The following is a 22951-nucleotide window of genomic DNA, read 5'->3' on the forward strand; positions in this document are numbered from 1 at the left end:
TTTGTCATTGGTATGAGCTTTCGTGTGCATGCACACTTCTTCAGATACACTGAAACAGAAGTCACCAGACCCTTATGTATAGTCAGAGGGTGGAGAGGGGTATTGCTCAGAAGGGTGGTGGGAATGGGTGATTGGCTGATAGGAGTGGTAAACCTGTTGACGGCTGTTAATGACTGTTAACGACTGCAATTGGTCTTGCAGGAAAAAGCAAGGGGTGAGATGGCTAAAGAAAGCTTTATCATGACATCAGGAATCACAAGGCAGAGAAACCAACACTTCAATCTCCCAGGACATTCTATACAAGATCTCAAAGTAGCTGTCTTACTACAGAAAAATTTCAGAAATAGACTGGAAAGAGAAATTGCTGAATTGCAACTCATTACCAAGCTTAAAACCACGGAGAGACCTGGTCTGAATAAAGACATTGGATTCTTATCTCATTATACATGATAAAGCTTTCTTTAGCCATCTCACCCCTTGCTTTTTCCTGCAAGACCAATTGCAGTCGTTAACAGTCGTCGACAGGTTTACCACTCCTATCAGCCAATCACCCATTCCCACCACTCTTCTGAGTAATGCCCCTCCCCACCCTCTGACTATACATAAGGGTCTGGTGACTTCTGTTTCAGTGTATCTGAAGAAGTGTGCATGCACACGAAAGCTCATACCAGTAACAAAATTAGTTGGTCTCTAAGGTGCTACTGGAAGAATTTTTTTTATTTTTTTGTTCCAACTTGGAGAGCAACTCTGGAGAGCGCTATGTTGGCTGTCACTATATTAAATCAGTCTCGTCTCAGGCTATTTGTCCCAAAAACGAACACCTAAGGGGGGGTGATTTGGAAATTTTTCTGATGCCCTAGAGCAGGGGGCTGTACCCTTCCAGGTGCTATTGGACTCCAACTCCCATCAGCCCCAGACAGATTCACCAATGGTAAGGGATGCTTGGTGATACAGTTCAGCAAATTCTGAGAGGTAACAAGTTCCCCCCGATCATCCGCAGCTTGGCCATCCTATAGTGAAGACCCCTGAAGAGAGAACTTGCTCTGCCTTAGGGTGATTTAACCTCGCAAGTCAGTTGATGTATAATATTTATAGAAAACTGGAAGGAAAACAACAGACCAGACCTTCTGCTCATTTGGGAGGCAGGTGTTATAGCTCCTTTGGGAAGAAGGCTAAAGAAAAGTCCTGGTCATGACTGCCACCTTTCCCTGTGTTTCAATTTATTTATTATTATTTTTATTTGCTTTGCCTTGGTTATATTTAAGGCGGTACCAACGGTTTTCGCCCTAAAGAGCACTTCTCTTTTAGAGAACATCAGCCCTACACTTTTTTTTCTGAGCAGCTCAAATTAGAACGCATGCTAATTTACAGATATGCAAAACTTCACAAGATCTCAGAGAAGCTTCGTCCTGTGGAAGTATAAAGGGGAAGGAGAATAAAGAAAAAGAGCTGCAAAATCTCCTACCCTGTCAGAACTGAGAGCCTTAAATCACCTTCTAAAAAGTTCTATCCCTCATGGTTGAATAAGGCAACAGAATGTACCTTAAGAATACAAAAAGGACATTAATAAATCATAATTATGTTGTTGTTGTTTTAAAATATGAGTGTCTGTATAAGCTGTTTAAAAGTTGGAACTATTCAGCAATGCTTGCTGCTCTTCAAAGCATTTTCTGTGTTTGGACAATGTTCCTTGCAACAGCATACACAGTGGTACCTCGCTAGTTGAATGCCTCACAAGACGAAAAACTCACAAAACGAAAGCGTTTTGCAATTTCAATGGAGACTCGCAAGAAGAAGTTTCCTATGGCGCGCTTCGCAAGACGAATTTTTTTCATCCCATAGGGTGCCTCGCAAGATGAATTTTTTCCCCTGTCTTGCGAGGCACCCTATGGGAAACCACACTTCAATGCGTTCCTATGGAAGCCACTTCGCAAAACTAATTTTTTGCTATACAAATAGAATGTCCTGGGAGATTGAAGTGTTCTCCTACTGGTTTCTCTTATCCTTTGGCGTAGTGTTTGGCCTGTTTGTCCAATATAGAGAGCTGAAGGGCACTGTTGGCAATTTATGCTGAATGCTATGCTAACGGCATCATATATAAGAGTAACAAAATATGTTCAGTGGCCAGTCATTACCATTTCCAAGCATATAATGGGATGATCTGAATGCAGCCAGGTAACAGCAAACCTCACAGAATGCACATCCAACATGCAACTGGCCAGGTTAAAAATAGAGCAAACAACGGGTGAGAAAAGGATGGGGAGCCTCAGGCCAAGGCCCATCAAGCCTCTGTAACTGACCCTCATGTCTTTCTCTAGGGCGAGGCCTCAGGCCTTCCCCAACCACACTTGCCACTGGCCCGAAGGAAAAACTGTGTAGCAGGAGCAATCCTTCCTGCCTGGCCCAAATGTTGTCACCTGCTCTGTTTCCAGATATGATGTGGTGGGGAGACAAGACAGAACCTGCACAGAACTGTGTTATAAGAGATGTAACTTGTGCTTGTCTTTTCCCTCTTCCCTCCCCTTCTTTTTCCCTCGTGTGTCATGACTCCCTGAATGAGTCACCAGTTTCTGAAAGCCACTCTAGGAACCTCTTTGGCTAAGAGAGAGGGTAAAAATGCTTTCAATAACAAACAAATGTTCTACTGTTAGTTAGTTTGGGGGCTAATAGTGCAAATTTGAGTGGCCATTCCACATTTTTAAAAAGCTAGTAAGAAAAGTGCAAATAACCTATTTTCAGTCACCCTGATATTTTGGGGGATTCTTATCGGAAACTTGTTAACTAAATAGCATGAATGGGAACACTTGCCTCTGAACAGTTACTCCCCACTTTATTCTTAGGGACAACCCTGCTCCCAACAAACCTTCCCTCTGCAGTTTTTCCCTTCCTCCCTCTCCAAACCAGCAAAGCCAATAGCACTTCTCCTTGCACAACGCTTCACAGAACACGTCCAGAAATTTAGTGAGAATTCTGGGAAGCTTGCATTCAAAATTTTCACAAGATGTGTGATTAGGAAATGAAGGAATTAAAGATGTTTTTGACAACACCTCCCATCAGCCTCAGCAAACATGGTGTAAAGTTGTGTTACATCACACACTGAAAATTCGACTTAAAGGACAAAGAAAACACAAAGTAGGTTACAGCTGTAGTCTCTCCCTGGTTTTATTTTATTTTCCTTTTAAAACAGCCTCTCTCTTTTTTTGTAAAGGAAGTAGTGGGGTTGGGGGAAGCAAAAATCCAGAGACTTACACTTTGCTTCAGAAATATTCTGGTTGGGCGACCAGACCAGCATACCAAGATTTTCTCTCTCCTGGGACCGCTTTGCAAGTTTAGCTGGAAGAAAACACATATATGTAGGTTGAAATAAAATAGCAAGGTGGAATCTTATTGCTTCTAAGTGCTGATAAAAGAAACTGTATAATTAGGCTCACAAGCAGTGTACCACCTAGCCACAATCCTTGAAATGTTTTCATTCATTTTAAAAATAAAAATAAAATTATGTCTTGACAGTATTTTCCTGGGCCAACTGAAGATGAAACAGAATTCAAAATGTTGTTGTTGTTGTTGCTTTAAGATTCTGGCATTTTCAGGGAACATGCAAGGAAAAAAACACACTAACACACTGCAGGATTTGCAGGAAAGGTTGCTATCTGATTCTCCCCATGCTATTAGCCAAGAGAAAAAGAAGAGCAAGCAAAGAAAAATGGGAGTCTGGCTGTATTGTGTCAGCAAAGTAAAGTTGGATCAGTTTCTTAACACCAGCAGCGCCAGCCAACTTATATATGCAGTTCCCCCGAAGACTGGTCTTAAATCAGGTGTTGAAGGAGAAGAAGAGCTGCTACTGGGTTCATTAAAGGCCTCTAGGTCTGTGATCAAATACCCCTTTATCACATTATACATTTAAAGCACATTCCCTCTTGTAAATAATTCTGTGAACTGTAGTTTGTTAAGGGTGCTGGGAATTGTATTTCTGTGAGGAGTAAACTACAGCTCCCAGGTTTTGGGTGTGTGTGTGTGTGTGAGGGATTAAATAAGAATAATTTAAACACTTTATATAGAATTCTTATGTTGAACTTTTTTAAAAAATCAAGTACTGTACTGGGGCAAATAGAAAGAGGCAACTATACAAAACTCAGTCCGCTCACAATATTGTTTATTCATACCATATTTTAGATCTTGGCATAATGTGCAGTTTTCCAAAACTGCTATGATAGAAGCAAAAATGTGACAATTAAAAAGATGATTCAGAAAAAAAATGGGGGGGGGTGCATAGCAGCACAAAAACAATTTAAAGAGCAGCACACACCCAAAAAACCCATTCATGAATGGCCTGTCACTGGGGCCCACCAACAAATAAATGTTTGCTAATGAAACACCCAGCAGCAAGATCTCGGATACTGCTTGGAAAGGGAAGTTGGTAGATAAAAGTAGTCCTTTTGAGTCAGTCTTTTAAAGACCCCCCTCCTCTGCATTTCATTGGCATTGATTTATTTATTATACCGCCCTTCATCTATAAATCTAGGTTTACAAAACAAAAGATAAAAACACAAAATGCATAATAAGAACAAGAACAAAAAACCACAAACCAATAAAAACGCCTTCCTCCCACAAACATATTTATAGGAGCAAAGGATGTTAATCAGCCAAAAGGCCTGGTCGAAGAGGAACGTTGTTTTTTTTCACCTTGGTGCCTAAATATGTCAAGCCTGTTAAGGTGGCACCATATTTGGCTTGGAGGTCATCAGATCTGATCTGCCTGACCTGAAGCCTAGGCTGGGTAATTTATTCCTAATCAAGGGGTGCTTGTAAAGCGATTGGAAACTCAGTAAAGCAAGCTGATCTCCAGGGCCCAGGGCATTTTACAAGTATCCTTCCTGGGCAAGAAGGATTTCTCACCATGTGGGAAGGGCCATAGCTCAATCGCAGAGAAATCTGCACTGCATTCAGAAGAAGACCACTGGCCTCTCTAGGCAGGGCTGGGAATGCCCCATGTCTGAAACCCTGGAGAATTGTTGCCCGTCACTGTAGACAATACTGAATGAGACAGACCAATGGTGTGACTCAGTATAAGGCAGCTTCCTATGTTCCCGCAAACCTCACTCCTCACTGCGAAAAACAACAGGCTGATAAAATGTCTGAAATGAGAGCCTGCAAACTGCTTGAGAGATTCTCCAAGTGCGATCTACTCCTTCCTTCTATCTAGGGCGGTTACAAGGCAGAAGAGGAAATCTAGCCCTTGTGCAAGTCAAGCAGACTAGCTGCCAATTAAAAGAGAATTGGGTGTGGCTACCTGAGTGTTGCAATGCAGCCATGCCAAGAGCATCATCAGCACAGTAGAAAAATCTAGTTCTAGAGAACAAGTACTCCTAGATTGATGAAGATATACAAATTCCACATTTTCTACTTAAATGGCACATAATGGATGCAGCAGGACTCTTACTACTGGAAGGGGGGAAAGCATTAATGCAGGCATCCCCAAACTGCAGCCCTCCAGATGTTTTGGCCTACAACTCCCATGATCCCTAGCTAACAGGACCAGTGGTTGGGGAAGATGGGAATTGTAGTCCAAAACATCTGGAGGGCCGAAGTTTGGGGATGCCTGCATTAATGAGACCAGGTGCTTTTGAATCATGTAACTCAGGCATCCCCAAACTGCGGCCCTCCAGATGTCTTGGCCTACAACTCCCATGATCCCTAGCTAACGGCCAGTGGTTGGGGAAGATGGGAATTGTAGTCCAAAACATCTGGAGGGCCGAAGTTTGGGGGTGCCTGATGTAACTGGTTCCAGCCAATTGATTTTTCCAATGTTTTCCCAAGTCAAGACCACTACAGTTCTTCCTAGATCCATTTCCGCATATTCCACCCCTTTCCCAACATACTGTGTTTGCCATTTTTGAGACTTTTGACTTCTCCCTTGTGGAAGGGCATTCTGCAATTGAAGAACCTCCACAAAACATTTTGATGCAGGCAAAGTTTTACTTAGAGGAGGATTAAAAGTGAATTGCGGGTGCTACAAAGATGTCTAATGTAAAAATACAAAGTATTTTAAAGGAGCTAAAAGTTCATCTGAGATTAGTAGCTTTTTTCAGAGGGGTACCCTAGGTCATGACTAGATTTTCTACATCTCCAGTTCTTCTAGCAAACGCCCCTTTTTTGCAGAATGACCAATGCTCTCAACTTCATTCTTTGTATCCTTTTGCACAGTGGACTTTCAACCGTTGATCAAGCCTCACCTCAGCTTGGTGAATTCTGGAACTGACATTTTTAAAGTGACTGCAAGTTTACTTATGAACAAGCTCACCTATGCACACACAGTATTCAAAGCACAGCCAGATTTGCTGCTATTTTAAGATTTTAATTCTAGGAGTCTTCTAAGCACGGCCTAATACCAAGAGGAAGAACCTACTAAAATGTCACAATATCAGACATGCCAGGTTAAATTGGACAGCTTTTTTTTTTTACTGTCACATGTACAGCAAAGCTGCAAGTCTTTTGCTGCTGATAACTTATATTCATTGCGCAAAAAAACGGAGGGCAGCTGCTCATTCCCATTTATTCCGATAGCTTCCTTCCACCTTTTGCTTTGGAAATACAAAGACAGCAGTAACATAAAAGCAGTTTCAAAGCTATTGCATTTATCCACCTCTTCATTCTTAGTGTAGTCTCCAATGGTGACTTTCCACTGACAGGAAGTGCACAGCAGGGAGAGAGCCAATTTTCAGTGACTACAGCAGCACCCCACACCCCCTCTAAAAAGGCTCTGGATAGTCATAGAATCATAGAATCGTAGAGTTGGAAGAGACCACAAGGGCCATCCAGTCCAACCCCCTGCCAAGCAGGAAACACCACCAAAGCATTCTTGACATATGCCTCTCAAGCCTCTGCTTAAAGACCTCCAAAGAAGGAGACTCTACCACACTCCTTGGCAGCAAATTCCACTGCCGAACAGCTCTTACTGTCAGGAAGTTCTTCCTAATGTTTAGCTGGAATCTTCTTTCTTGTAGTTTGAATCCATTGCTCCGTGTCCGCTTCTCTGCAGCAGCAGAAAACAACCTTTCTCCCTCCTCTATATGACATCCTTTTATATATTTGAACATGGCTATCATATCACCCCTTAACCTTCTCTTCTCCAGGCCTAACATACCCAGCTCCCTAAGCCGTTCCTCATAAGGCATCGTTTCCAGGCCTTTGACCATTTTCGTTGCCCTCTTATGGACACGTTCCAGCTTGTCAGTATCCTTCTTGAACTGTGGTGCCCAGAACTGGACACAGTACTCCAGGTGAGGTCTGACCAGAGCAGAATACAGTGGTACTATTACTTCCCTTGATCTAGATGCTATACTCCTATTGATGCAGCCCAGAATTGCATTGGCTTTTTTAGCTGCTGCATCACACTGCTGACTCATGTCAAGTTTGTGGTCTACAAGACTCCTAGATCCTTTTCACATGTACTGCTCTCAAGCCAGGTGTCTCCCATCCTGTATTTGTGCCTTTCATTTTTTTGCCCAAGTGTAGTACTTTACATTTCTCCTTGTTAAAATTCATCTTGTTTGCTTTGGCCCAGTTGTCTAATCTGTTAAAACAACTGGGCCAAAGCAAACAAGATGAATGTCCCCAAAGCCGCGACACCAGATTTAGAGAGATGTGGTACAGGAGGGTAAGGGGGGCAAGAAAATTGGCTTCTTCTTCATTCTCTTCTCTCAGTAGACCGATGAGTTATCCCTCTTACTGTGCACCCAAATTTTGCCATCATCAAAGCATAATGCAGTGCAATCTGGGGAATCTTTGCTGAATTAACATATAGAATATGCTGTTTGCAGATGGCACATCCCTTCTGCCAAACTCTACACCAGGCATCCCCAAACTTCGGCCCTCCAGATGTTTTGGACTACAATTCCCATCTTCCCCGACCACTGGTCCTGTTAGCTAGGGATCATGGGAGTTGTAGGCCAAAACATCTGGAGGCTGCAGTTTGGGGATGCCTGCTCTACACCATCTCAGTTGCATGGAAACACCTGAACGGAGCTACTGTTAATCCAAATATTGGGAAATGGGGAGGTTTGAGTGTCAAGTTCACCTTTGGAGCCCCGTATGGCGACTATACCTGCCTTCAGCTGAATACCTCAGGGCAGTTCACAGGATTAAAATACAAGGTAAAAACACAAGTAAATACTGTAGTTAAAAGAACAAAACAATAACACACACACCCTTCCCATAAACATATTTTAAAGGCTGTGGAATATTAATCAGTCCAAGGTCTGGCTGTCTGAAGGGGAATGTTTTTGCCTGGCACCTAAAGACATATAATGAAGGCGCCAGGCAAACCTTCCTGGGGAGAGCATCCCACAAATGGGGAGCCACTACAGAAAAGGCCCCGTTCTCCTGTCGTCACCCTCACATGGAGGATGCACACAAAGAAGAGTCTCAGATTATGAACTCAAGAGTCTGGGTCAGTTTATATAAGGAGAGGCGGTCCCTCTGAGGTTTTGTGGTCCTGAGCCATTTAAGGCTTTAATGGTCTAAACCAGCACTTTGAATTGGGCCCCGAAGGTAATTGATCTTCACCGGAGGCCCTTCTCTGGGTGCCCCACCAGAAGGAAGTGTGGACGGTGGCCCCATGAGAACAGACCTTTTCAAGTGGTGCCTCCCTTCTCATCTCAGGTGGAATGCTCACCTAGTCAGCCTTTACTGACTCTCTGGTTTCCCCAGGGCTTTGGGGTTAAGCACTGTTGCCTTTTGCGGTGATGCCCATCTTTAAGGAGGGTGGGCAGGGGGCAGAGTGGATTTGATTTAAACCAAATCAATTTAAATCACAATTTAAATCACTAGTCAGTAAGACTTGATTTAAACCATTTATTTATTTTTACAGAGAGACTCGTTCTTGCTGGTATAATCTTAACATTTACAACCAGATGAAGGTTTCATTTTTGGAACAACAAATTTTCAGAGTAGTTTTTACAGTTATATCAAAAATTACTGATTTGGTTATACTATTAGAAATACATAGACCGGGAATTATTAAATTATTGTGAGGTTTAATAAGTTAACAGCTTATATTTGGACAACTTTTCTGCTGTACTTTATTGGAAGGAGAAAAATAATCATTTCCTTAATAACAATTTAAACAATTTATTTAACTAAAACAATAACATTATAGCATATGTATCCATGTTTGTTAACTGATGTGGTTAAACATTTTTTTAAAAAACAACAACAACTTAGACTGAGTTTTAGCACACATGAAAAACTTAAAACAAATCCTTATTTCCTGATTAATACCCTTTGGACTATAATGTAACTTAAATAGAAAACTATCTTTAGAAAGATTTCTCCTCCAAAAGCATTTTATTTTAAAAATCTGATTTAAATTTTTAAAAAATCTAATTTAATTTTTTTAAAAAAATTGATCATTGATTTTTATCCACCCTGTGGCCAGGACTTGTCATTATTACTAGTGTTTTATGTATTTTGCATTTTTAAAAATCTGGTTCTATATTGCTTTTATGTGTTGTCTTTTACTGGGATAGGTTGCCCTGATCATTTTTTTTATTGTCTAAAGCAACTGATAAACGTAATCATAATCATCTCCCCATCTGTGGGCAGGATTCCTGCATTGCTGGGATTGGACCTTGTGAATCTACAATTCTGTGCTCCTAAGGAGTCAGGGGTGGTGGGAGCTGCGACCCAACGATATCAAAGACTGAAAAACACTGCTCAAGAAAAATGTGGGAGAAGGCAAAGTCCTTCAGGCACTACAAGAAAAGAGATCCACGGGTGATCGGGTGTTCAATCCTGCTCCATCTCTTCCTCTCTTACCAACTTTATCCGCAAGTCTTTCAGCTGATTCCCCAGACTTCCCAGCAGAACCTTTGCTGGTGTACAATTTGGCTGTACAATTTGTAGGCCTGTTAAAACGTGAAGGAGCATTTCCAGGCCCAAAACCTGTATATCAAGTGGGTTCTTTTTAATTAAAAGAGCTGTAAATTAAGCAGCATTGGAATACTTCCCGTGCGCATCTATACCCAATTATCACATAAATATTCCTCTGTCTGTCCATCTTTCTCCAACACCCCCCACCCTGATTTTTTAGTTTCACTTGTGACACAAATAACTACAACACCGCAGCCACATAGAAAGGTTAAAATGCTATACTTAGTTTGATATTTACTCTTAAATTGCTCTTTTTTAAAAGAAAATAAAAAAGGCTTGCAAATGTTTATAAAGGATTAATAGCATTTAAATACAATTCATCAAAAATCATGCTCTCTCCAGGGGGCTTACTCCTGAGTAAGCGTGCATGAGATTGCAACTTTAGGCAAGTTCCCCATATGTTGTTTTTGCAATTCATCTTGTTCTTTTATTCTAAACCGCTTTGTTGTTGTTTGCAATCAAGCGTTATGCCGATTTGATGAAATCAGTAAAATAAATCAACAAATGAAACAGTAAAATAAACCCAGTTGGTTGGGGCTGGTGAGGTTACCTTAGCTCTAAGGGCACCAGGCTGGAGAAGACCGCTCTAGAGGTAGGGGGATGGCCCTACAATTGGAAAAGGGGGGAGCCTTGAAAAAGCACAATCATGTTCTTATCACTAGGGGGGAGAGGGGAGAAACTATCTGGATTTTTCTGCCTCAGGCACCAAACCGTCTCAAGACATCTGTCTGGGGCCAGAGATAAGGCAACAACTTTCCTCCACAAACACTTGTGCTTCATTAATAAGGGTGGGGCTCGAGAACTCTGAAGTCGGCAAAGGTACAATTCAGAAGGTGTTAACTGATCCACTGCATATATCAGTGGTTCATATGTTTTTTTCTGTCTACCACCCTAAGATATTTATCAGCAGCCAAGTCTCCCACCTCCAGATTGCACTGCATACCCAAAGCAAACAGGAACCTCTCCTGTTAGTATAAAAGGTAAAGGGCCCCTGACAGTTAAGTCCAGTCGCAGACGACCCTGGGGTTGCGGCGCTCATCTCGCTTTACAGGCCGAGAGAGCCGGCGTACAGCTTCCAGGTCATGTGGCCAGCATGACTAAGCCACTTCTGGCGAACCAGAGCAGCGCATGGAAACGCCGTTTACCTTCCCTATTTATCTACTTGCACTTTGATGTGCTTTCGAACTGCTAGGTTGGCAGGAGCTGGGACTGAGCAACGGGAGCTCACCCCGTCACGGGGATTCGAACCAATCAGCAAGCCCTAGGCTCAGTAGTTTAGACCACAGCGCCACCCGCGCCCCTCGTCTGTTAGTAGTGCAGAACATACCAAATTTCACTTTTACTACCGTAATTATCACTGGGGTTGAAAATGTTGGTTTGAACTGCACACTTTGTGTTGCGCGGGGGTGGGGGTGGATTTTAACAACTGGTGCCTCCACTTGCTTTTCTTTCCTCCTCCCTCCTCCTCCTCTTTTTCTTCTGTTTCATGTCTTTTAGGTTGTAAGCCCAAGGGCATGGACTGACTTTCTCTTGTTCTGAAGAGCAGGGTAAGGCGTGCTTTAAATAAATAATGAACAAACCTCCAAAGCTAAGACAAGACATCGCTGTGAACACTTGAGAAGCCCTGGTCCAAATTTATCTGAGTCACCTTTAACCCCGTACCCTTCTTAGCTGAAGTTGCTTTAGCCGCAGGAACCAAATAAAAAATAAATACAGTGGTGCCTCGCTTAACAAACGCCCCGTAAGACAAAATTTTCGCTTAAAGAAAGGATTTTTCTAGCGGAGGTTGCCTCGCTAGACAAATTCGTTTTACGAAAAATTCGTCTAGCGAATCGCGGTTTCCCATAGGAATGCATTGAAATTCAATTAATGCGTTCCTATGGGCAAATTTTTTAAAAAAAAAATTCAATGCATTCCTATGGGATTCGCTAGACAAATTTTTCGTTATAAGAATAGACCCGTGGAACGAATTAAATTCGTCTAGTGAGGCACCAGTGTACCTGAATTAGTAATTGGGATTGTATTACTGCGTAAAAGTGACACAATGGGATGGAACACAACATGGATCTGCAACTGCAAACAAACAAAAGACAAAGGAAGAGCAGGAAAACGCAGCACATAAAGTAAGGTTTATTGCTGGGGTCTCAGCACAATGCTATTATTTGTGAACTTAAGAAGGCATTGCTCATTTCCAGTAGGCCTCTGAAACATCAATCATTGTGACAGAGCAGGTAGCTGTGTTGACCCATTAGAAGGAGGAGGAGGAGGAGGAGGAGGAGGAGGAGGAGGAGGAGGAGGAGGGAAATCAGAAGCATTATTAGGAGCTAAAGAAGCTGAAAAGCTAACACTTCAACTGCAACCTGCCAAAGGGCAGATGAAACCTACGGTAATGCTTGCTTCACTGCACGGTATATTCCTTTATCTTCTTTATAAATCAGAGAGACCATAGGATGATGACTGTCACCAGAAGCAAAGTGCCAGGATTCGGAATGATCCAAAACAACACACAAGTTTCGCCCACACGATTAACAGGAAAATATTTTGTTCAAATGGGAAGGAACCAACTGGTTCAGGAACGTATCCCCTGGCCCAAACCTTGGCTTAGCACAGCGCTGTATGGCAGCCAAAAACAAAAATGGAAAAAACAGGAAGGAGCAAAGAAACTCTGTCCTCCTCTCCAGGGGGTCCACACAGTCACAACCAACCCAGAGTTTGCTACCGGTACCTGTGTACCAAAACTGGCAAGGGAAATACTGCTGCAAAGACGCGAGAATACTAGTGTCATTCCCAGAAGAGTAGAGAAGGAGTCAAACAGAACCCAAGCCTGTTTACTTCTGCATGATTCCTCCCACAAATAATGTGCAGTACAGTACAGTACCTATGGCCCGGGGGGGGGGGGTGTTTGCTTTCTCCCTTTACCGCCTCCTCCAGTTTCCTTGTTCATGGTACTCTCCTGCTTTCGCCCCAACAACGGAAGGCAGGGGAAGGATGAGTGCAGCCAACTCATTCGCAAATTCTGGGGATGCTTCCAGATCGGTAAAACTCCTAGAGTTAGCAAATCATTGCCCTTCCACTGTAAGCTGCGTGCGGAATTGCAAATCATGCTTTGCAGGAATGGGCTAGGATAATACAGCAATCAATCTTTCTCTCTCTCCCTCCCGTATGTGTAAGAAAGGGAATTTTTTTACAAAGGACACTAACTGCACTATTGCTTTAAAGATGGAGGGTTAAAAGGTGTGCTAGCTAAAATGAGGAGGAGGAGGAGGAGGAGGAGGAGGAGGAGGAGGAGGAGGAGGAGGAGGAGAAGAAGGAGAAGAAGGAGAAGAAGAAGAAGAAGAAGAAGAAGAAGAAGAAGAAGAAGAAGAAGAAGAAGAAGAAGAAGAAGAAGAAGAAGTTGTTCACAAGGTGCTAACTGGAAAAGCAGACCTCCCGTTTTCTTGCTTGGGATCTCATGTGTACAGCAGGCTAATTTAGGATTACTAAATATAAGCATCATTTGCCACTTAAAAAGAATCAGCCCTGAAGCAATTTACAACAAATAAATGCAGTAATAAAATAAGAGTTAGCAGTACAATATTGTTGCTGCTGTCCAAATGCCCAGAAAAAAGCAAAAAGATCTTGGCCCAGTGCATATAGGTTGGTGCCAGGCAGGTCTCCCTGGGGAAACCGTCCCATAAGTGGGGCAGGAGGTGCTATGACAGAGAAGGCCCATTCTCTCCTTGCTGCTCTCCAGATCTCCCACGGCCCGGGTTAAGATTTGGATGGGATTCCGCTCTTCAAACCTGGTCTCCTTTTCTCCTATAATGATGGCCTCCAAAGAGAGCAGACCTCCAGCTCTTACTAAGTTTTACAGAGGGGAATGGGGGAAATGCTTATGCTTTTAAAGAGTTTCTAATTCTCAACCCCAGAGACCAATGCTCCCGCTACACATTCCCCAGGACGCCAGAACTTCTCCTTCCTTGCTGCTCCTGCACTTGATGAACTACAGACCTTCCAGGTGTCCCTATTTTCCAACGACAGTCCCAGATTTTCGGAAGCCATCCTGGTTTCTGATTTGATCCCTGAATGTCCTGTTTTTCCTTAGGGCACCCGCATTTTCATCAGGAACTACGCTGGATTTCCCTCAACCTGCCTTCTCTTGAGCGATTAAGCATGTTCCACTAGGATGTCAGACAACGGCATACAAAGGAAATAAAATAGGGCAAAAATCCAGGAGAAAAGCAGCAATTGGTGTGCTGCTGCGATTAGGGGTTTGGTGTCTTGGTTTCCCTGTGTGCTGCCTCAAGCAGAAGGAAGGGAATGTAGGCCAGTTTAGAAAGGACAACATGCTGATCCACCAGGTAAATTTGAACCTTCTGAAATTGGTTACACACTGTTTTCCACTCCCACGAACGACCAGAGTGTTGGGCCACGGAAACAGCCTTTCCCTCCTGCAAAGAACTAACTGTTTCTTGTGGCTTCCTCTAGAGGAGAATTCCTCTCCCCTAATTCTACATGTGGTGCGGTAGCGACTAATTAGTCATCAGCAAAACCCACTCCTTTACAAACTTAAGAGGAACTACACACGCTCCAAGGAGATTTGGGGGCTGCACTTTGGTAAGCCTGCATTCAAATCGAGCCCCACACCTCACTAAAAATAATACAACAATCTTTGTGCAGAATTATTAAAACAGCGGAGAGCATTATTGGCTGCTCACTCTCCACCTTAGAACAAATCTATATCACCGGGTGGGTGCCAAGAGATCCATCGCATCCTGGTCACCGTTTCTTCAAACTCCTGCCATCCGGACGGAGATACAGAACAATGAAGGCGAGAACGAGCCGTCTCAAGAACAGTTTCTTCTCTAGAGCAATTTCGGCCTTAAACGGAAAGTCTGGACTTTGAAGTCATCTTATTTTTACTTGTCATTTCATATTGTATTGTTTAATTAATGTTTTGTAGTTATTTAAAATTTATGTGGAGTGCCTTATCTGAGTGGATGGAGCAGCCAAGCAATTTCGTTGTTCCCGCAGGGGGGCAATGACAATAAAGATTATCTTATCTTCCAAGCAACCTCCATCTTCCCAATTAATTAAGACACTATCTATCTATCTATCTATCTATCTATCTATCTATCTATCATCTATCTATTGTCCTTATAAGTTTAATGTTCAGCATTGCAATTGGAGCCAACACCTCAACACCCAAGTGTAGTACCTTACATTTCTCCTTGTTAACATTCATCTTGTTTGCTTTTGCAAACATTTGCACAGACTAGCATAGCTGGTGTACCTTGTCTTTGAGAACCAATCATGCACAAGGTTTGCAGCAGCAAGGAGCCAAGTCCTTATATTCTGAGCCCGCCCCTGCCATTACAGGCAATGCATTCGAAGAACCAATCAAGGTTCCTTCAGAAAACCCACCCTGCAGCTTTTACACGGGGATAATGGGGTGAAGAAGACATAAAAGGGTAGCCTGCCTGGATAGCAGTCCATAGGAAGGGGCAGCTGTCTGCCTCAGGCATGTTAATAGAACTTAGCTAGGGTGGGGGAATCTGTGGCCTTCTAGAATGATGCTGCTGGACCAAAATGCCCATCATTCCTGGTCACTGCTCACAAAATATTAAGAGACCATTGTTAGGGATGAGCTGTAGGCAACTGTAATGTGAGAGAAGGAACTCAAGTGATTTGGAAATAGTTGTATGGGGGGAAATCTGTTCTGAGTGAGACCGGCAGGGAAAGGAAGCTTAAGATGTTCTGACTAGTTTCAGTTTTGTATATAGTTCGGTAGGAGCTAAGAGAAAATTGTTCCTTCTAATCCAATCTACGTGGATCATTGGTGATTTCGCAAACAATACAGCAACTGTCAGGGGCTGGGAATGAGGACCCAGGCCATAAACAAAAGACACAGCAGAGTGTAGGTGTATCTCAGTTGCTTGACCAAACTAACAGTGAAAACAGGAAGTCCTCTTATACTCCTTCCTGTTCTGGAAAAGTCAATGGCCAGCCTGGCAAGTGGAACCTTGAAGATCCTTCACAGAAAAGCTGTAGTTATGTACTTCGCCACATGGGGCAGTGGTCAGCAGTTCCTAACAGCCAAGAAGACAATTCCACGTTAAACCAAAATTATTACAATCTGTCCCAACATGTTGCAGGTGGCTAAAGCAAGAAAAGGCAAGAAAGAGAGTGCATTATGAATAACAAGCACTGCACTGGGTAGCTGGGAAAACTCCATACTGCAAAGTATCCTAGTTGAGACCAAGAAGGGCTTTAATCCTAGGACTGGATCCGGACTCCATCACTGAAATCAGTGAGACTTAAGTTAGTCACAACCAACTTAAATTCCATTGATTCCAACGTTTGGATTCAAACTGCAGTTTCTGAAATGACAGCAGAAATAGCCTTACGACACTGTTAAAATCAAGAGGGAATGCACTGCTAATTAGATTCAGGAACACTATTGGGCAGACACTGAAAGCAGGTTTTCCGAGAGTGGCAAGTTTCACAGATCTGAATGGTGTGAGAGAACAGTCAGACCCATCTGTAAGGCACTTACCACGTATGCTCCTAATTTTAAAGCACAGAATGCATCATCCTCTCAACAAACTCCCCCCTAGAAGCAAATTGCATTCCGTTTACCAAAAAACAACAACACAATTGCCATTAAGCAGCTAGCATTAGCAAGACTGTGCCACTGGGCTCAGTCGTCAGCCAGCTCCTAGAAATTTCATCTTCTATGTAGGAAATAACAAAAGAAAGGTTGATTTTAGCCAGTGGTGTCCAAACTTTTTTCAAAGAGGGCCAGATTTGATGAAGTGAAGGGCCGTGAGGGCCGACCAAAGGGCCAAGTTGTTGACCTTTTTGTAGGATTGAAGTTGAAGTTTATTACCCCAGAAAATAAATAATTGCCACAGGGGCCAGATTAAACCGACCGGCAGGCCAGATTACGCCCCCAAGATGGAATTTGGACATGCCTGTTTTTAGCCATTCGTCCTTCTGAAGCTGCTACAGGGCTTACGTCAGTTTCATTGATTTGCAGTGGAACCAAAACAGTATGATGGTGTCCTCCTTACATCATGCCTTCCACAGATTGTACATTGAGAGGTGAGTGACTCACCTGGGGTCTCTCTCTCCCCGCCCCTTTCCTCCACCCACTTTTAACTGGAGACCTTGTTTGGGGTGGGAAGAGGGAGAAAACATTTCTAACTGTCAACAAGAGAGCCTCTGCAATAGCCAGCACCAGACCAGAAGTCTTGCTAGGCCAGTGCCCAAAAGATCCTACAGCCCAGCCAGAAAACGGGAGAGCTTGCCATGTTGGAGGTGCGTGTGAGCCTATTACCGAAAGGACACCAGCTCACGCATACCTTGCAGATTATAAATTTCCCTTGTGCAACTCTCTTCCCCAGGAAAAGTGTGCAGAGACACACTTTCAGGGCAGAGGATAAAGTGCATACCCCTCTCACACAAAGGGGGGCGGGGAGTGAGAGACAGAGAGAGAATGGAGAAGTTAACAGCATTCTCCCTCTCCTTGCTATTTCCGTTTCTTTCTTTTAAAAAAGGAAAGAAAGAAAGAAAGAAAAAACTTCCGTTTCTGAACAAGGTCTGCTGCTACTGATCTTACGGATTAGAAACAGAGCAAACTCTGTAGCTCCCAGTTCAGATCTCACTTTAAACTTCTTTATTGATCTGCTGAAAGCAGAATTTTTACCCTTCTCAAGCAGCTGAAAAGGCCTCCCCGCAGAGCAGCTTAACATTTAGCGGTTATTTATTTTGTTCAATTTCCTACCCTCTCTTCCACCATAATGTCCCAGGGCGGGTTACAGCAATTATTGTTTTTTAATGCAATGTTAAAAACGGTTTAAAACAAGAGTTACAGTCAAGAGAACAGGGTGGGTCCTAAAATATATCTCTCTCAAGTGTAGGAGGCTAGGGTTTGGGATTCCTGATCGAAGACTTGATAGAAAAGGGAAAAACCCTAAGAGGGAGGGAGGGACCAAGACCATCAGTTCTTAAAGTTACAAGCTATGAGTTAAACCAGGGGTCAGCAAACTTTTTCAGCAGGGGGCCAGTCCACTGTCCCTCAGACCTTGGGTGGGGGCTGCATATTTTGGAGGAAAAATGAACAAATTCCTATGCCCCACAAACAACCCAGAAATGGATTTTAAATAAAAGCACACATTCTACTCATGTAAACACACACTGATTCCTGGACCTTCTGCGGGCCTGATTTAGAAGGTGATTGGGCCGGATCCGGCCCCCAGGCCTTTAGTTTGCCTACCCATGAGTTAAACCAGGCATCCCCAAACTTTGGCCCTCCAGATGTTTTGGCCCACAACTCCCACGATCCCTAGCTAACAGGGTCAGGGTCAGGGATGGTGGGAATTGTAGTCCAAAACATCTGGAGGGCCAAAGTTTGGGGATGCCCGAGTTAAACACTCATCAGAAAGTCTGTTCTCTCAACCCTTCTGTGTGCAATATGGGGACCCTGCTAACCTATTGCAGTATTTCTTTAAGGGCTGCAAACAAAAATGCACACAGAGAACTTTGAATGCACACAAGAAAGTGCTAAATCAGGCATCCCCAAACGTCGGCCCTCCAGATGTTTTGGACTACAATTCCCATCACCCCTGACCACTGGTCCTCTTAGCTAGGGATCATGGGAGTTGTAGGCCAAAACATCTGGAGGGCCGCAGTTTGGGGATGCCTGTGCTAAACAAATGCTGATCCTCCTCTCCAGTAGGACACACCAGGATGAAGAATATTTGCTTATTATTAAGTCTATTGTTCCTCTTCCTTTGGAAACCTCAGAACAGTCTTGCATGTGGCTCCCTGGCAGTCTCCCGTCTGCCTTATTTATTTATTATTTGGAAAGGCTGGATGGAAACATCCCACTCAGAAAGCTCTCCAAGTGGCTTAAAAGACCCATAGAAATAGTCTTTCACATGTAGTTCAGTCCCTCCAAAACACACACACACAGTGTTCAAGGATTTTAAAATGCTATCAGAAGCTTTGGTGAAAAGGACAAAGTTCATCTGGTGCCTAAAGGGTAGCAAGAATAGTACCAGCTGCACAACAGAGGCCCATTGAAATAAATAGACTTGACCAACTTAAGCCCATTAATTTCACTAGGTCTACTCTGAGTATAACTTACTTGGTTGCGATCTTCAGTTTCCCCTCTCTTCCCTCCTCATCCCACAAAAGAGGTCATGAAACAACTACAGTGAGTTAAATAATAAAATAAAAATAAAAAATCAGGTAACACGCAACAATTACAGAAAATGAGAATCAAAAATAAAACAAGAACAAACAAAACCATCACAATTTTAACAAACACAAAATAAAGCGTAGTAACACCCACAGTTGTGCCCTGCATTATAAAAACTTCCTACTGACAATTTATGGAACCATAAATGGGAGGCAGTAGCTTGTGGCAAAAGTTAACTTTCTATTTTTAGTAGCTCATGGGCCAGTATTTGGGACGGTGACCTGGCCGTTAGGAGCCGGTTTTGTGTATTATAATTTTGGGAATAAACTTACCCCATTCAAGAAAGCATTGCCAGCAATATAGGTCTCAGTCCACCACGACTTGAGGAAAAGAGGGAGCAAACCCCATGTGGACCCCCCCCCCTGTACTTTTTAAGGAAGCCCATGCATTTTAGGAATAAGAGGGAGAGATGAGTTTTGCTTCGCTCGCCCGGAATTGTCAAAAGAGATTTAGCACAAAGCTCTCTTTGCCCGAGTTACAATTTGTGTTCTTCACTCTGAGATAGGCCAAGAGACACATCTGGCCTATAATATAATTTGACTTTGCCTGGGGATTTTAAGACACAATTTCAGCGTATTATATCTATAAAGGTTTCTAGTTCTGACTGCAGAGGCGAGGCTCATAAAAGGCAATTAAGGCTACAGTGTTGAGGTTTCAGGTATCGCTGCCTAGCGTGCCGTTGCAAATCGACGTTATGCAAGTTGCAGGGAAAATAATTAGCAAAGCAGCTAGGAGGGAAAGAGAGAGATGTGGACACCCAGGGAGGTGGACAGATATAATCACTTTCTCATTCATGCCCATTGTTAGCTGTGCTCTTACAACAGCCCTATGAGGAAGTCTAGGCTGGCGGGGGGGGGGGCAAGGTCACCCAGGCAGTTTCATCCCTACCAAATGCTCATTATGTAACCACAGGCCATCAATTGTACAAAAATATATATCACTTAGATTTCGAACATGACAGAACAAAACATCCCAACTGACTTTCCACAGTACTAACAAACAAGAGAACACTGCAAAAGTAGTGAAACGCTGCGTATATTAATAATTTAACCTAATGTTTTCACCCAAAGCTACCGTGTTTCTCCAAAAATAAGACACCGTCTTATTTTTATTTTTCCTCAAAAAAACCCCACGGTGGCTTATTTTCAGGGGATGTCTTTTTTATTATTATTAAGTAAGGTACAGTTTAATGCCTATCACTATGGCTTATTTTCGGGGTGTGGCTTATTTTCGGGGTGTGGCTTATTTTCGGGGTATGGCTTATTTTCGGGGTATGGCTTATTTTCGGAGAAACATGGTAGCAACTCTCTGCTATCCATCTTCCTTCCCACTCCATCCCACCCCACTGTCATTTTTCTGAAGCATGCTGTCAGTCAACCTTTTGGTGTCCAGACATCTTAACTTTGTCGCAAGTGACCAACAGCCAGGTGCAAAATGTAGCATGTGCCTGGCTAGGGTTTGAAATTAGCTGGGCGCCAGGCACATTTTGTCCACTTGTGAGCACCTCCAAAAGTCTGGGTGCCATTTTTTGCGCCTGGCTAACACTCAAGGAAGATCAAACCTATTCCTTCTGAAGGAAATCAGCCCTGAGTGCTCACTGGAAGGACAGATCCTGAAGCTGAGGCTCCAATACTTTGGCCACCTCATGAGAAGAGAAGAATCCTTGGAAAAGACCCTGATGTTGGGAAAGATTGAGGGCACTAGGAGAAGGGGACAACAGAGGATGAGATGGTTGGACATTGTTCTCGAAGCTACGAACCTGAGTTTGACCAAACTGCGGGAGACAGTGGAAGACAGGAGTGCCTGGCGTGCTCTGGTCCATGGAGTCACGAAGAGTCGGACATGACTAAGCAACAACAACATGTGCTTTGAAGCCTCAAAGTATATGTTATGGATAGACAATATAAAATATTTTTCCAGTCCTTTATCGCTAAGCAGAAAATTTCCCATTTCATTAGTATCGATGAAAATAAATGTTAAGCAAGGTTGGCAGTGTCAAGGTTTTTGCTTTGTTTAATAAAGACGATTAAAAAAGAGAGGATAAAACAAGCACACCAAATGAGACCAGCCTTATTTTTTAAAATATGAAAATTACTCTTAATTTTCACAGGCACAGTGTTTGAAACTGGGATAGAAAAGCTAGGCCTGGGATCTGGGTTGTGGGTGCCAAAACAGAATGTCTAGTTGCCATTTTGAGGGGGAGGGTCAGCAACACTTTTTATTTATTTATTTTGATAAGCACGCACTAATACACAGTTCACATAAGTGACACATTGTTAATATCACATTTTTAACAGAAATTGTTAATACATGTTGTCCATGTGTCCAACATCTTCATGGCAGATTTAGAACAACGTTTCCTTAACTCCTACCCACTCAAACCTCTCCTGTACCTGCGATACATTGACGATATTTTTATTATCTGGACACATGGACAACAGACCCTGGAAACCTTCCACCAGACATTCAATGACTTTCACCCCACCATCAACCTAACAATGAACCAATCTATGCAAGAAATACATTTTTTGGACACTACTATAAAAATACAGGATGGACATATAGACACCACCTTATACAGAAAACCAACTGACCGACAAACATATCTACATGCTTCTAGCTACCATCCCAAACATACCAAACAATCCATCGTATACAGCCAGGCCTTACGTTACAACCGCATCTGTTCCAACTCTACAGACAGAGAATCTCACCTAAGAGATCTACAGCAAACCTTTTTAGAACTAAAATATCCACCTGATGAAGTTAAACAACAGATCAACAGAGCCAGACAGATACCTAGAGAGAACCTGCTGCAAGACAGACCCAAAAAAGAAAATAACAGAACACCACTAGTCATCACATACAGCTCCCAAGCTAAAACAGTACAACGCATCATCAGAGATCTACAGCCTCTCCTGGACAATGACCGCTCCCTTTCTCAAGCTCTGGGAGGAAGACCTTTCATTGCCTACAGACAGCCACCCAATCTTAAACAACTCCTCACCCACAATAATACAACCACCAGACTTAACATGGACACTGGTACCAGAGCCTGCAATAAACCCAGATGCCAACTTTGCTGCCACATACACCCAGACAACACCATTACTGGCCCCAACAACATCCAACATACCATCTCAGGACTATTTAATTGCTCATCCTCTAACATTGTGTATGCCATCAAATGCCAACAGTGCCCTTCAGCTCTCTATATTGGACAAACAGGCCAAACCCTACGCCAAAGGATAAATGGACATAAATCTGACATCAGGAACCAGAAGACAGAAAAACCAGTAGGAGAACACTTCAATCTCCCAGGACATTCTATACAAGATCTCAAAGTAGCTGTCTTACTACAAAAGAATTTCAGAAATAGACTGGAAAGAGAAGTTGCTGAATTGCAACTTATCACCAAGCTCAAAACCATGGAGGGACCTGGTTTGAACAGAGATATCGGGTTCTTATCTCATTATACATGATAAGCGATCTTCAGCCATCTCAACCCTTGCTTTTTCATGCAAAACCATTTGCAGTCGTTTGCGGTCATCAACAGCTATCAGTCAGTCAATCACCCATTTCCACCACCCTTCTGAGTGATCCCCCCTCCCCATCCCCACCCCTCCCCACCCCTTCTCTACATAAGTGCCTGGAAACTTCCATTTCACTGTATCTGAAGAAGTGTGCATGCACACGAAAGCTCATACCAAAATAAAAACTTAGTTGGTCTTTAAGGTGCTACTGAAGGAATTTTTTTTATTTTACTTCGATCCAGAC

General features: G+C 43.0%; 1 protein-coding gene across 3 annotated transcripts in view; it reads right to left on the bottom strand.

Moving 5' to 3' along the window:
* The window catches only part of RCOR1 (REST corepressor 1), a 143684-nt gene that overhangs the window by 90349 nt on the left and 30384 nt on the right, over window positions 1–22951 (bottom strand). For all 3 annotated transcript variants that reach the window (XM_035105605.2, XM_035105615.2, XM_035105598.2), the window contains exon 3: window positions 3250–3333. In XM_035105605.2, the coding sequence (XP_034961496.1) occupies window positions 3250–3333 (84 nt within the window). The remainder of the gene's footprint in view (window positions 1–3249; window positions 3334–22951) is intronic.

Source organism: Zootoca vivipara, chromosome 1, assembly GCF_963506605.1.
Source record: "Zootoca vivipara chromosome 1, rZooViv1.1, whole genome shotgun sequence".
In the NCBI taxonomy this organism is placed as follows: Eukaryota; Metazoa; Chordata; class Lepidosauria; order Squamata; family Lacertidae; genus Zootoca; species Zootoca vivipara.